Consider the following 14,238-nt stretch of genomic DNA (forward strand, 5'->3'; position numbering starts at 1 on the left):
TTTTTCCCAAAATTTTCCCAAAATTTTGCAAAATTTACCAAAATTTTCCGAAATTTTTCCGAAATTTTCCAAAAATTTTAAAAAAATTTCCAAAATTTTTAAAAAAATTTCCAAAATTTTTAAAAAAATTTCCAAAATTTTTAAAAAAATTTCCGAAATTTACCAAAATTTTCCAAAAATTTTCCGAAATTTTCCCGAAAATTTTATAAAATTTACAGAAATTTTCAGAAACTTTTCCAAAAATTTAACCAAATTTTCCAAAAATTTTCAGAAAATTTCCCAAATTTTCAGAAAATTTTCAAAAATTTTCCAAAAATTTCCGAGAATTTTACAAAATTTTCCAAAAAATTTCCAGAAATTTTCCAAAAAATTTCCGAAAATTGCCCAAAAATTTTCATAAAATTTCCGAAAATTTTCCAAAATTTTCGTTTTTTTTTAAATTTTCCCAAATTTTTGCAAAATTTTCAAAAATTTTTCAAAAAATTTCCAAAATTTTCCAAAAAATTTCCAAAATTTTCCAAAAATTTTCCGAAATTTTCCCGAAAATTTTACAAAATTTACAGAAATTTTCAGAAAATTTTCCGAAATTTTTCTGAAATTTTCCGAAATTTTTCCAAAATTTTCCGAAATTTTTCCAAAATTTTCCGAAATTTTCCCGAAAAAATACAAAATTTTCCGAAATTTTCAGAAAATTTCCAAAAATTTTCCCAAATTTTCAGAAAATTTTCAAAAAATTTCCCAAAATTTCCGAGAATTTTACAAAATTTTACCAAAATTTTCCCAGATTTTCGCAAATTTTTCCCAAAATTTACCAAAATTTTCCGAAATTTTTCCGAAATTTTCCAAAATTTTTAAAAAAATTTCCAAAATTTACCAAAATTTTCCAAAAATTTTCCGAAATTTTCCAAAAATTTTCCGAAATTTTCTCGAAAATTTTATAAAATTTACAGAAATTTTCAGAAACTTTTCCAAAAATTTAACCAAATGTTCCAAAAATTTTAGAAAATTTCCCAAATTTTCAGAAAATTTTCAAAAATTTTCCAAAAATTTCCGAGAATTTTACAAAATTTTCCAAAAAATTTCCAGAAATTTTCCAAAAATTTTCCAAAAATTTCCGAAAATTTTCCAAAATTTTCCAAAAATTTCCCCTGATTTTCGCTTTTTTTTTCTAAAATTTTCCCAAATTTTTCCAAAATTTTCAAAAATTTTTCAAAAAATTTCCAAAATTTACCAAAATTTTCGGAAAATTTTCCGAAATTTTCCCGAAAATTTTACAAAATTTACAGAAATTTTCAGAAAATTTTCCAAAAATTTCCGAAATTTTTCCAAAATTTTCCGAAAATTTTCCAAAAATATAACTAAATTTTCCCAAAATTTCCCAGAATTTTTCAGAAAATTTCCCAGAATTTTTCAGAAAATTTCCAAAAATTTTACAAAAATTTCCCAAATTTTTTAAAAAATTCCCAAAATTTTCCAAAATTTTCCAAAATTTTTCACAAATTTTTCAAAAATTCTCCAAAATTTTCAGAAAATTTTCCAAAAATTTCCGAAATTTTTCTTTAATTTTCCGAAATTTCTCCAAAATTTTTTTAAAAATTTTCCCAAAATTTACCAAAAAATTTCCAAAATTTTCCCCAATTTTTCAAAAATTTTTGGAAATTTTCTGAAAATTTCTGGAAAAATTTCGGAAAATTTTTGGAAGATTTTCTGAAAATTTGTAAATTTTGTAAAATTTTCGGGAAAATTTCGGAAAATTTTTGGAAAATTTTGTTAAATTTTGGAAAATTTAAGAAAATTTGGGAAAATTTTTGGAAAAATTTGCGAAAATCGGGAAATTTTTGGAAAATCCCTGGGGAAATTTCTGAAAAATCTAGGGAAATTTTTTGGAAATCTAGGGACATTTTTGGAAATTTGTTGAAATTTCCCCAGATTTTCCAAAAAATTCCCTAGATTTTTCAGAAATTTCCCCAGATTTTCCAAAAATTTCCCGATTTTTAAAAATTTCCCCAGATTTTCCAGAAATTTCCCTAGATTTTTCAGAAATTTTTGGATTTTTGTTTAAATTTTTTCGAAAATTTGGGAAAATTTTAGGACATTTTGGAAATTTTGTGGAAAATTTCTGATAATTTTTGGGCAATTTTCGAAAATTTAAAAAATCCAAAAATTTTTGGAAAATCTGGGGAAATTTTTGGAAAATCTGGGGAAATTTTTCGAGAATCTGGGGAAATTTCTGAAAAATCTAGGGAAATTTTTGGAAAATCTAGGGAATTTTTGGGAAAATCGGGAAATTTCCAAAAATATTCCGAAAATTTCAACAAATTTTCCAAAAATTTTAAAAATATCCCCAGATTTTCCCAAAATTTCCCTAGATTTTCCAAAAATTTCCCCAGATTTTCCAGAAATTTCCCTAGATTTTTCAGAAATTTCCCCAGATTTTCCAAAAATTTCCCCAGATTTTCCAAAAATTTCCCGATTTTCCAAAAAATTTTGGATTTTTGTTTAAATTTTTTCGAAAATTTGGGAAAATTTTTGGAAAATTTGGGAAAATTTGGGAAAATTTTTGGAAATTTGGGAAAATTTTTGGAAATTTTCTGAAATATTTCGGAAAATTTGGTTAAATTTTTGGAAAAATTTCGGAAATTTTTTAGGAAATTGGGGAAAATTTTTGGAAAATTTTGGAGAAATTTCGGAAAATTTTTGAAAAATTTCGGAAATTTTTTGGGAAATTGGGGAAAATTTTTGGAAATTTTTGGAGAAATTTCGGAAAATTTTGGAAAAATTTCGGAAATTTTTTGAAAAGTTTCTAAACATTTTGGAGAATTTTTGGAAAATTTCTGAAAATTTTTGTATAATTTTTTACAATTTTCGGAAATTTCTGGGAAAATTTTGGAAAATTTTCGGAAATTTTTCGGAAATTTTTGGAAATTTTTGGGAAAATTTCTGAAAATTTTCGGAAAATTTTGTAAAATTCTCGGAAATTTTTGGAAAATTTTTGAAAATTTTCGGAAAAATTTGGGAAATTTTCTGAAAATTTTCGGAAAATTTGGTTAAATTTTTGGAAAAATTTCGGAAAATTTTTGAAAATTTTCGGAAATTTTTGGAAATTTTTCTGAAATTTTCTGAAAATTTGTGGAAAATGTTGGGAAAATTTGGGAAATTTTGGGAAAATTTTTGGAAAATTTTCGAAAAATTTCCAAAAATTTTGGAAATATTTCGGAATTTTCTGAAAATTTTTGGAAAATTTTGGAAAATTTTGGAAAAATTTCGGAAAACTTTGGAAAAATTTCGGGAATTTTTGGAAAATTTGCGAAAATTTTTGGAAATTTCTGGGAAAATTTTGGAAATTCTACACAAGCTACTTTATGATCCAAGATGACTTGACAAGTGCTGGTTTGGTTGTTTGCAATTATCTAGTTTTCATCTTCCCTAAATTTGAAAGTTTTTCATAACACATGGTATCAGTTTTCGTGTTCATATAAATGCTAAAGGCAGAAGCTCTTAATGTATTAATCTACCAGTGTTTACTAATATATGGTAAATAAACGGATCAATCAGTGGACCTTTGCAAGCTGGTAGGGTAACAACTGGTGATGGTCATCATTTGCAAAATTAAACAGAACTCCTTATGATGAAGACTATGCTGATCAAGGTAATGGTGAATAAAGTCGAGAGATTACCAGAAGACTAGGCACCCCAGTTTTTTCACCTGATAAATAAACCTTTTAATTCTAACTTGACCAGACCTAACCCCTCCAGGTAGTGTCATAACGTTTGACCCTTTCTGTGACCATAAGAAAAACCTGCTTACCTAATAAAGTAAAATATAAACTTTTAAGTAAAATTAGATACGCTGTAAAGTGTACAATCGCCCACAAGTCCTGTCCCTTCTCCTGAACCATGAAATTCAGACTCGTGAGTCCTATGCATTTATGGACAATGTTGCACGTACTGTATAGTTTGGGTTCAGGAGTCTGAATGTCGAGTTTTGTGGAGCAGCTGGAGAGATGAAAGGAATTTTGTGGGTGACTACAGCTCGACAGCAGAAGTTCGTCCCAACCAACCTGCATGGTATGAGGAAGGTGTTAAGATAATTATGCTTTAGATGACTAGTTATTTAAGATTGATGAACTGAGATTGCTAAAAACTACATATTTTGAATACTGTATTACTGTACTTAATTAGTGTGAAAATAATGTTATTGAGAAATATGCCCTTGTTTCATAATGAAAATGTCATTAAGCCTGATAAATACTAGTTGGTATTAGCAATACAAATACATCTTGTTCCCCAGTTATTAATCTTCCTGCAGCAATTTCATACTGTATATTTCTCCACATTATTTTCACACAAGAAATTCATTCTTGGTCATTCTCTGATCATCATCCTTGAATAACAAGCCATTTAAAGGATGTCGACTCTTCTTCCCATACAGTGTTACCAGATAACCTGCCCTTCTACAATGTAAGTGGTTTGGGATAAACTTCTGCTGTTAATTGTACTGCTGAAGAATAAAAATTATGCATTAATTTAATTATACTGTAGTTAGCCGAGGGAAGAGCAGGGGGGGGGGGCGGGCAGAGTTATCATTGTTTGTCTTCCATGATGACAAAGGCGGAAAACCCCTATAGAGGTGTGGGTAGCATGAGGTGGTGTACTGGGACACCTTACAGGCTTTATGAAGGTTAAAACATGCATGCAATTTAAAAATACCCAGTGTGGTTGTTCTCATTGGAGGGAAATTAGTCCTAATACTGTACTGGGCTTGTACTGTATGTGGAACATTGCAATTAATTAGATGAAATAAGTTGGGTGCCTGATCTTCAGATGATCCAGATCTTAATCAATAAATTGAGTGGTTTTAATAATTTATAAATTAATTTTTTATAAATTTTTTAAAACTCTCCTTGGAGGTTAAAACATGCACATGTATTGTAATATTATGAATAAGCTTATACTGTGCAGGACTTACTTTGTTTAGCAGTCTGTAAATGAAAGAATAAATTTTTAGATGCCAGTGTGATTATGTGTGGGGTCTCTTAGGTGGCTGCGGCATCATCCTCGTGTGTTGAACATGAAGTTTAAAGAAGGAGTGAAACGAGCTGAGAAATCCAATGCCATTGACAACTTTGTTTGTGGTACTGTGGGTAAGTACAGCATCTCTGATTTGCCCCCTTGGTTTTAGATTTAGAAGAAAGTTGGTGTGTGAACTTGTTTGAATTTCACCGAGTGACCAAAACTGACCCTTATAACAGTTTACATTTTGATGTGAATAATGTTGAAGCTGGAATCTGCTTTTCAAACTACAGGTACTTCTTAGAACAAAGCTTGAATTTCCTCGTGTTGTATTATTTTTCAAACATAGCTGCATGGATGAGAAGTTCAAAACTCCTCGAGTTTGAAGTTGTGATTTTATTTTGGGCTTCAACTTGGTAGACCTGACAAAATGCTCTCCCTTAGGCAAAGATATGCCGGAATCACAGTTTGCAGCGGTACTTGAGGAGATTCCAGCCCCATTGACTGAGGAAGAAAAGGAGTCCTGGATAAAGAAGCTGAATGGCATTGCACTATCCTCAGATGCTTTCTTCCCATTCAGAGATAATGTTGACCGATCAAGACAGGTATGCAGAAATATTTAATTACATTAGCGTTAAAAATGTAACTTAAGCTTTTGCATGTTCAAGCTAGAATAATTTTTTTAATCATTTGCTTAAATTTTAAATGAAAGACTGGTACTGCATAAACTAGTTAAGAAATCTAAATTAACATACTGTATCTTGATTCAAAGGTAATAATTTGCAGTTGCATTCCAATATAATAAACATTGATTCTTGGACCTTGTGGAAGTGATTGCTAAGTGTTTGGTATATTATTTAGTCTGAAATTTAACACCAACTTCAGCATTTAAGTGAATATATGGTAGGCATTGTCAAATGAAGCAACACGTAAGATACTTGTAAAAACATTCCATTACATGTTGATAGGTTAGGTTCAACTAAATGTGAAGTTTAATGAAAATTTTGCACTTCTCAGCTGAATAACCTGATCTGACCTAAACACAACCGGAAACAAAAAACATTTTCATGGGTATTTTACAGATGCCTGATTTTACACATTGATTGTAACACATAATTACATTAGAAGTTATGATTACCATTTATATTAATTCTAATGCTTTTCAGAGTGGTGTTGATGTACTGCGCACCTCATTGTCATTCCTAAAAACCCGTTTTAATTCATATTACGCTACATAATATTCAAATCCACCGCGCTTGTAGAATCTCAGGAGCGTTTTACCCTCAGGATCACTCTCAGTAAGCCCCGCCTTCGAACACAGTTGTCACTACGTTTATTGCACTCTCTACTGGCCAACGCAACCTTGAATTAGTCTGTTTAAATCAACCCAAGTAATTCGCCAGACCTTTGTCAACTGAGGGTCATCTTTGAATGAGTAACAGTTAGTTTGTTTGTAATTATTGTCATTGTGTGAGTAGCGATCACTGGTAACTCAGGGGTATATAAACTCAAGCGTCAAGGGAAAATAATAATAATAAGCAGCATTATATAAATAAACCAATATTAATACAAAGGTCTGACGACCCAAGGGAGCAGAACAAAGACAAAACACCAATAAGAAAGATGAAGCGATCTGGTTGAGCCCAGATTCTTTCTACTCCTACTGTATTTCAGTTTCACCACTTTTCCTTCAACCCCTAATAATCTTCTTTCACCTCTTAACTAAAGACTTCGTATCGTATCGTAGAGCGTCCCCGGACGCTGATTCCCGTTTGTCTCCAGGTATGTTCTGTGTTTCCTAGCCATTCAGTTAATTCAGTCAATTGTAGTGATTATCAGTGTTCACCAGTGTTCATGATTTAACAGTTGAATTGTCATTCACCCAGTGTAGAAGTAATGTAACGTAAATGGGTCTGTCGTCTAGACAAGAGAGTTTGTTGGTGTTGTCATGTTTCTCGGTCCCCGGACGCTGATTCCCGTTTGTCTCCAGGTCGTGGGTGGGCTTAATAGAAACCCACCGGTCGCTCGGAGCCGGTGGATACCCAGCAGTGGTCAATATAGGATTGATGGCGCTGATTCGGCATGATTCATCGGCTCTACTCTACCTCGTGGGCCGAGGACCCCAAACCCATCTCGGGTCGGAGTGTAGCCGACCACAACAACAGTTGTTAGAGGCGCCAGTGCTGTACCCTGGGACAGGCCTTGGAATTATGGTCCACAGTGTGGTTGTATGTGTTTTTTTTCCAGTGTGTTTTGTAAGAAATAAACCAATTAAGACATGTTATGGTTTCACCCTTCTTTACCCTTATCGATCTGGTCAATGGAAAACCTAACCCAATGCCTAGTCCACTCTGCCCGCTACCTAACGAGCTACATGCTGTCCAGAGGGGTTCTGGTGGCAGCGACCCTTAGAAATTAAGATTAGAGTTAAGTTATCCCCGTAGATTTAGTGACCCCAGATCTGGCAGTATATTGATTTCATCGTAAGTCCAGCAGGGTCTACCAACGACAGCCTGGTGGTGGATGCCTGTGATGAGCACGACATGGTTCTTGTACATTCAAATATCCGGCTCTTCCACCATTAACATAGAGGATACTGTAATATTAAATACGTACCATTCTTTTCAGTCCTGGTTTGCCGAGCTAACAATATTACAGTATTGTACTGTAGTATTCATCACTTGCGTAGCTTTGCAGAATACAGTACATGTATTTAAATTGTTCTTTAGAAACTTGTTTACACTTTGTTTATTATTAGATCTATATATACAGTATTGTATTTTCAAATAAATCTAATTCAGTATTTGAATCTAATTTGGTTACCCGTGACACCCAAGACTAATCCCTTGGTAAACCAGTTTTTGGCATCTCAGTTTACCAACAGTAAATTATAAAGGGGGTAATTAAAACACCAATTTATGGTACGAACATTTATATTTAATGCAGTAAAACATAGTAAGTGGCCTGTCTACTGTGTGTCAAGACAATTCATCAAATACTTCATGAGAATTCTGAGCATCTGTTAAACCTGGTGGAAAAAATGGTCCTCTTAGGTGACTTATCACATCCAGGGAATCTGATGCAGAAAGGATAAAATATGGCAGTGTAAATTTGCTGATAGTAAAGCAAAACCAATACTGCTGATGAAGTGGACACACAGTAGTGATCCCCAGGCCACACTTCTTGTATAACACGGAATGAAGACTTGCGCCAGATGAGGGAATGGGACAACTGGCCGCCGCCATCTGGCCGCAGCCCAACTGGCCGCCGCGGACTGGGGGTAAACTGCAAACGCCTATTTTTGCGCTCTCAAAGGTAAGGTTAGGTTAGGTTAGGTTAGGTTGTCAACAAAAAGTTCCATATGGCGGCCAGTTGTCCTAGACCCGCCAGATGAAGTTCACAGAGGCTTGCCACGCACAAAAGAGCTACTAGTCATGGCTACAAGTCTTGCAAAACGAGAACAGTCCGGTTTGTGACTTGCTCGTGAATACAAAATTACGCATATTCAAAAAATGCAAAATCCATGTAAAACTTTGCTAAAGGTCATCCTACTTATTGTCGTGTTTCCTAACCCCAAAATGTGTGGAAAATTCTCTGAAATTTTTGGAAAATTTCGGATTTTGTTTTTTAATTTCGGAAATTTTAAAAAAGTAATTAAGGAAAATTTTAAAATTTCGGAAATTTTTGGAAAATTTTCGGAAAAAGTTTGATTAAATTTTGGAAAATTTCCGAAAATTGCCCAAAAATGTTCAGAAATTTCCAAAAATTTTACACAATTTTTCAATAATTTTACACAATTTTTCAAAAATTTTACAAAATTTTCCAAAAATTTCCCAATTTTTTTCAAAAATTCCCCAAATTCTCCAAAAAATTTCCAAAAATTTCCGAAATTTTTCCAAAAATTTTCGAAAATTTTCCAAAAATTTCCGAAAATTGCCCAAAAATTTTCAGAAATTTTCCAAAAATTTTACACAATTTTTCAAAAAATTTCCAAAATTTCCCAAAAATTTCCAAATTTCCCAAAATTTTCCAAAATTTTCGAAAAAATTTAAACAAAAATCCAAAATTTTTTGGAAAATCTGGGGAAATTTTTGGAAAATCTGGGGAAATTTTTGGAGAATCTGGGGAAATTTCTGAAAAATCTGGGGAAATTTTTGGAAAATCTAGGGAATTTTTTGGAAAATCTGGGGAAATTTCCAAAAATTTTCCGAAAATATCAACAAATTTTCCCAAAATTTTAAAAATTTCCCCAGATTTTCCAAAAATTTCCCTAGTATTTTCCAAAAATTTCCCCAGATTTTCCAGAAATTTCCCTAGATTTTTCAGAAATTTCCCCAGATTTTCCAAAAATTTCCCCAGATTTTTGCAAATTTTTCCAAAAATTTTCACAAATTTTCCGAAATTTTTCCAAAATTTACCAAAATTTTTGGAAAATTTCCGAAATTTTCCCGAAAATTTTCCAAAATTTTCCAAAAATTCCCCAAATTTTCCAAAAAATTTCCAAAAATTTTCCGAAATTTTTCCAAAAATTTAACCAAATTTTCCGAAAATTTTCCAAAATTTTCTCAGAAATTTCCGAAAATTTTAAAAAATTTTACAAAAATTTTCAGAAATTTTCCAAAAATTCTCCAAAATTTTACAAAAATTTTCCCAAATTTTCCAAAAAATTTCAGAAATTTTCCAAAATTTTTCCAAAAATTTCCGAAAATTTTTGGGCCATTTTCGGAAATTTTTGGAAAATTTTGGATATATTTCGGAAAATTTTGGAAAAATTTCGGAAAATTTGGGAAGATTTTTGGAAAATTTGGGAAAATTTTTGGAAATTTCGGGGAAAATTTTGGAAAAATTTGGGAAAATTTGGGAAAATTTTTGGACATTTTCTGAAAATTTCTGGAAAAATTTCGGAAAATTTTGGAAAAATTTCGGAAATTTTGGAAAAATATTGGAAAATTTTCTGAAAATTTATGAAAATTTTTGGAAAATTTCTGAAAATTTTTAGAAAATTTTGGAAAAATTTCGGAAAATTTGGGAAGATTTTTGGAAAAATTGGGAAAATTTTTGGAAAATTTTGGAAAATTTTGGAAAAATTTGGAAAAATTTCGGAAAATTTTGGAAAATTTTCTGAAAAATTCAAAAAATTGTTGGAAAATTATGGAAAATTTTTAGAAAATTTTGGAAAAATTTCGGAAAATTTTGGAAAAATTTCGGAAAATTTTGGAAAATTTTCTGAAAAATTCAGAAAATTTTTCGAAAATTTTGGAAAATTTTTGAAAAATTTTGGAAAATTTTGGAAAATTTTGAAAAAATTTCGGAAAATTTTAGAAAATTTTCTGAAAATTTCAGAAAATTTTGGAAAATTTTGGAAAAATTTCGAAAAATTTGGGAAAATTTTCGGAAAATTTAGGAAAATTTTTGGACATTTTCTGAAAATTTCTGGAAAATTCTGAAAAAATTTCGGAAAATTTTCTGAAAATTTCAGAAAATTTTTGGAAAATTATGGAAAATTTTTGGAAAATTATGGAAAATTTTTGGAAAATTTTGGAAAAATTTCGGAAAATTTTGGAAAATTTTCTGAAAATTTCAGAAAATGTTTGGAAAATTATGGAAAATTTTTAGAAAATTTTGGAAAATTTTCGGAAAATTTTGGAAAATTTCGGAAAATTTCTGAAAATTTTTGGAAAATTTTGGAAATTTTTTGGGAAATTTTCGAAAAATTTTGGAAAATTTTGGAATATTTTCTAAAAATTTATGAAAATTTTTGGGAAATTTCTGAAAATTTTTAGAAAATTTTGGAAAAATTTCGGAAAATTTTGGAAAAATTTCGGAAAATTTTGGAAAATTTCGGAAAATTTTGGAAAAATTTCGAAAAATTTTTGGAAAATTTTGGAAAATTTTGGAAAAATTTCGGAAAATTTTGGAAAAATTTCGGAAAATTTGGGAAGATTTTTGGAAAATTAGGGAAAATTTTTGGAAATTTCGGGGAAAATTTTGGAAAAATTTGGGAACATTTGGGAAAATTTTTGGACATTTTCTGAAAATTTCTGGAAAAATTTCGGAAAATTTTGGAAAAATTTCGGAAATTTTGGAAAAATTTTGGAAAATTATCTGAAAATTTATGAAAATTTTTGGAAAATTTCTGAAAATTTTTAGAAAATTTTGGAAAAATTTCGGAAAATTTGGGAAGATTTTTGGAAAAATTGGGAAAATTTTTGGAAAATTTTGGAAAATTTTGGAAAAATTTGGAAAAATTTCGGAAAATTTTGGAAATTTTTCTGAAAAATTCAGACAATTGTTGGAAAATTATGGAAAATTTTTAGAAAATTTTGGAAAAATTTCGGAAAATTTTGGAAAAATTTCGGAAAATTTTGGAAAATTTTCTGAAAAATTCAGAAAATTTTTCGAAAATTTCTGAAAATTTGTGGAAAATTTTGGAAAAATTTCGGAAAATTTTGGATAAATTGGGAAAATTTTTGGAAAATTTTCGAAAATTTTTTGGAAAATTTTGGAAAAATTTCGGATAATTTTGGAAAATTTTCTGAAAATTTCAGAAAATTTTTGGAAATTATGGAAAATTTTGGAAAAATTTTGGAAAATTTTGGAAAAATTTTGGAAAATTTTGGAAAAATTTCGGAAAATTTTGGAAAATTTCGGAAAATTTTGGAAAAATTTCGGAAAATTTGGGAAGATATTTGGAAAATTTGGGAAAATTTTTGGAAATTTCGGGGAAAATTTTGGAAAAATTTCGGAAAATTTGGGAAAATTTTTGGACATTTTGTGAAAATTTCTGGAAAAATTTCGGAAAATTTTTCCAAAATTTCGGAAATTTTGGAAAAATTTCGGAAAATTTTGGAAAATTTTCTGAAAATTTCTGAAAATTTTTGGAAAATTTCTGAAAATTTTTGGAAAATTTTGGAAAATTTTGGAAAAATTTTGGAAATTTTTCTGAAAATTTCTGAAAATTTTTGGAAAATTTTGGAAAATTTTTGGGAAATTTTCGAAAAATTTTGGAAAATTTTGGAAAATTTTCTAAAAATTTATGAAAATTTTTGGGAAATTTCTGAAAATTTTTAGAAAATTTTGGAAAAATTTCGGAAAATTTTGGAAAATTTCGGAAAATTTTGGAAAAATTTCGAAAAATTTTTGGAAAATTTTGGAAAATTTTGGAAAAATTTCGGAAAATTTTGGAAAAATTTCGGAAAATTTGGGAAGATTTTTGGAAAATTTGGGAAAATTTTTGGAAATTTCGGGGAAAATTTTGGAAAAATTTCGAAAATTTTGGGAAAATTTTTGGACATTTTGTGAAAATTTCTGGAAAAATTTCGGAAAATTTTGGAAAAATTTCGGAAATTTTGGAAAAATTTCGGAAAATTTTGGAAAATTTTCTGAAAATTTCTGAAAATTTTTGGAAAATTTCTGAAAATTTTTGGGAAATTTTCGAAAAATTTTGGAAAATTTTGGAAAATTTTCTAAAAATTTATGAAAATTTTTGGGAAATTTCTGAAAATTTTTAGAAAATTTTGGAAAAATTTCGGAAAATTTTGGAAATTTTTCTGAAAATTTCTGAAATTTTTTCGAAAATTTCTGAAAATTTGTGGAAAATTTTGGAAAAATTGGGAAAATTTTTGGAAAATTTTCGAAAATTTTTTGGAAAATTTTGGAAAAATTTGGAAAAATATCGGAAAATTTTGGAAAAATTTCGGAAAATTTTGGAAAATTTTCTGAAAATTTCAGAAAATTTTTGGAAAATTATGGAAAATTTTTAGAAAATTTTGGAAAAATTTCGGAAAATTTTGGAAAATTTCAGAAAATTTTGGAAAAATTTCGAAAAATTTTTGGAAAAATTTCGAAAATTTTGGAAAAATTTCGGAAAATTTTGGAAAAATTTGGGAAAATTTGGGAAAATTTTTGGAAATTTCGGGGAAAATTTTCGAAAAATTTCGGAAAATTTGGGAAAATTTTTGGACATTTTCTGAAAATTTCTGGAAAATTTTCGGAAAATTTTGGAAAAATTTTAGAAAATTTTGGAAAATTTTGGAAAAATTTCGGAAAATTTCTGAAAATTTTCTGAAAATTTCAGAAAATTTTTGGAAAATTTCTGAAAATTTTTGGAAAATTTTGGAAATTTTTGGAAAAATTTTGGAAAATTTTGGAAAAATTTTGGAAAATTTTGGAAATTTTTCTGAAAATTTTTGAAAATTTTTGGAAAAATTTCGGAAAATTTGGGAAAATTTTTGGAAATTTCGGGGAAAATTTTCGAAAAATTTCGGAAAATTTGGGAAAATTTTTGGACATTTTCCAAAAATTTCTGGAAAATTTTCGGAAAATTTTGGAAAAATTTTAGAAAATTTTCCAAAAATTCAATTTTCCAAAATTTCAAAAGTTTTAAGAATTTTCAAAATTTCGAAATTTTCCAAAATTTTCAAGATGTCTAAATTTCTCGAAAATTTCCTAAATTTTCTAATTTTCTATTAAATTCCAAAAATTTCCAAACTTTGGAAAATGTGGGAAATTTTGGAGAATCAAATTTCTGAAAAATCTGAAATTTCTGAAAAATCTGAAATTTTTGGAAAATCTGAAACTTTGGAAAATCTGAAATTTTTAAATTTTGGGAAAATTTGTTGAAATTATTGGAAAATTTTTGGAATTTTCCAGATTTCTCAAAAATTCCTAGATTTTCAAAAAATTCACTAATTTTTAAGAAACCCCAATTCCAAAAATTTCCCAGATTTTCAAAATTTCCCCACATTTCCAAAATTTTCTGAAAATTTCGGAAATTTTTTGGAATATTTTGGAAAATTTTTGGAAAATTTTGGAAAAATTTCTGAAAATTTCTGTAATTTTTTGGAAAATTTTGGAAAATTTGTGGAAAATTTGGGAAAATTTTTGGAAATTTTTGGAAAAATTTCGGAAATTTTTGGAAAATTTTCTGAAAAGTTCTGAAAATTTCTGAAAATTTTTGGAAAATTTTGGAAAATTTTTGGAAATTTTCTGAAAATTTCTGAAAATTTTTGCTAAATTTTGGAAAATTTTGCCAAATTTTGGAAAATGTTTCTGTTTTCCTATTGACTGTAATTTGGTGGAATTACATTTTAGTCCTCCAATCACAGACAAGTAAGGGATTGCTGGACGTATGTCATATGTACGGCACCACGACCAAGCTAGCTATAGGTCTCCCAGAAGGGGAAGACCCTGGTAGTGCCTCTGTAGCGCAACTGCCCATGGGAA

The 14,238-nt window shown here is 29.0% G+C and overlaps 1 protein-coding gene across 1 annotated transcript; it reads left to right on the plus strand.

The window, feature by feature from the left end:
- The first annotated feature begins 4,987 nt into the window (after positions 1 to 4,987).
- LOC121872715 (bifunctional purine biosynthesis protein ATIC-like) lies at positions 4,988 to 7,816 on the plus strand. Its single transcript, XM_042375725.1, has 4 exons — positions 4,988 to 5,144; positions 5,458 to 5,618; positions 6,180 to 6,191; positions 7,491 to 7,816. The coding sequence occupies exons 1-4, from the start codon at positions 5,072 to 5,074 to the stop codon at positions 7,596 to 7,598; spliced, it is 354 nt and encodes a 117-aa protein (XP_042231659.1). The 5' UTR covers positions 4,988 to 5,071; the 3' UTR covers positions 7,599 to 7,816.
- The last annotated feature ends 6,422 nt before the right edge of the window (positions 7,817 to 14,238 follow it).

The sequence above is a fragment of the Homarus americanus genome, unplaced genomic scaffold, assembly GCF_018991925.1.
Source record: "Homarus americanus isolate GMGI-L3 unplaced genomic scaffold, GMGI_Hamer_2.0 scaffold39155, whole genome shotgun sequence".
NCBI classification, from domain to species: Eukaryota; Metazoa; Arthropoda; class Malacostraca; order Decapoda; family Nephropidae; genus Homarus; species Homarus americanus.